Below are 1,463 nucleotides of genomic sequence, written 5' to 3' on the forward strand. Positions count from 1 at the left end.
GCAACCTCAGGAGGCTCCTGCCGGGCTCGGGTGAATTTGAGACTCACGGTCTGACGGAGGAGGCGCTGCTAGGCCCGGCCCGCCCAGTCCCTGCCTCCATGTCTCAGCTCTCTGCAGACCTTCACCTGCCCTCCCACCTCTCACAAACTCACTCCTGAGTCCCACTGAATCCCACCGAGACAGCCTTGCTCAGCGCTGTTCTTCTTGCAGGGAAAGCCCTGTTAGACCGCAAGGCCCTGCCCCTCCACACCCGCCTCCTCAGCGCCCTCGCCCCTGCCTGTCTGGAGAGCTCCCGTCCTCGTTCTAGACTCCAGAACTGTCCGGGGCCCCTTGCCCAGGAAGACCTGAGGCCCAAGCCCCACCCACGTGTGCCCCCACACGCCAGCCCAGGCTCCTGTCGTGACCAGACCAGCTGGGTCTGTGCTGGACCCACGAGGGCAGGGGTCACGATCCAGGCAGCTCTGCACCGGTGGTACCCAGCACAGAGCCCGGCAGGAACGGGGCCTCATACGCTCGGGCGGGTCAAAAGCGTGAGTGAAGGACGCGCCCCTAGCCCAGGTGATTCAGGGACTCCCCCCTAGCAGGGCTCTGGAAGGACCACAGTACCGTGGCGGCTCCACCAGATGCTTTGGCCGGCTTGCCAGGTCCCTGTCCAGCCCCCTCGAAACCACAGAGCTGCATGTGGGCGGCCAGGGGGAGGAACAGCATCCTGCCTCCGGACGGGACACGCTCCTTGCTGTGACACACGGAGCACCTGATGGTCCTCTCCACCTCGCTCTGGAACACCTGTGCGAGAGAGGACCTGCAGGTAACCGCAGGCAGGACCACGGGCTGGACAGCCCTGCCGGCCAAGGCTGCTGCCCTAAGAGCCCCCTGCATCCTGGAGACACCCTCTGACACCCGGCCCATTCTCAGGGAGGTCCCTTTCCTGGGCACCTTCGGCACTTCTATGACCGCTGGACTTGCCATCTCATGAAAAGTCCTGCTCGGCCCAACTCCAAGCCACCAGGACCCCTCATTCATGTGGGAATGTACTTCAGGAAACCCTGGGAAGAGCATCAAAGCCTGGGCACTGTGCCCGCACCAAGGCACAGGACTTCTGTCCCATCAGGGAGCCCAGAAGCCACCTGAGGCTGCTCTGTCCCAGCCAGCGCAGGGCTCAGGTGACACTGCCTGGACGCAGGGGCTGGGCGAGCGTTGCACATACAGAGCCCTGCCGGCGGTCATGGAACCCGCAGCCCCGATGCACAGGATCTGTGGGGCGGTCTGGCTGCCCCTGAGGGACGGGCACCGAGGCCTCCTCAGGACGAGATCCAGGGAATGAGCCCACTGTTCATGGTGGTGGTCGGTGAGTGGGCATCTGTACCCCATGGCAGGGAAATGCCCTGTCTCCACCCACGGGCTGCTCGATGCCAGCCTCCTGTGGCCCCGGCCCTAAGTGCTGGGGCCTCGGGCCAGTCCGG

General features: G+C 65.1%; 1 protein-coding gene across 1 annotated transcript in view; it reads right to left on the minus strand.

Moving 5' to 3' along the window:
• Positions 1-606: 606 nt before the first annotated feature.
• Positions 607-1,463, minus strand: part of LOC103602686 (ubiquitin carboxyl-terminal hydrolase 21-like) — a gene marked incomplete at its 3' end in the record, with an annotated part of 4,438 nt that continues 3,581 nt past the window's right edge. The window contains exon 5 of the mRNA XM_008587119.1: positions 607-786. Within this exon, the coding sequence (XP_008585341.1) occupies positions 607-786 (180 nt within the window). The remainder of the gene's footprint in view (positions 787-1,463) is intronic.

This window comes from Galeopterus variegatus, unplaced genomic scaffold (genome assembly GCF_000696425.1).
Source record: "Galeopterus variegatus unplaced genomic scaffold, G_variegatus-3.0.2 Scaffold4253, whole genome shotgun sequence".
Taxonomy (NCBI): Eukaryota; Metazoa; Chordata; class Mammalia; order Dermoptera; family Cynocephalidae; genus Galeopterus; species Galeopterus variegatus.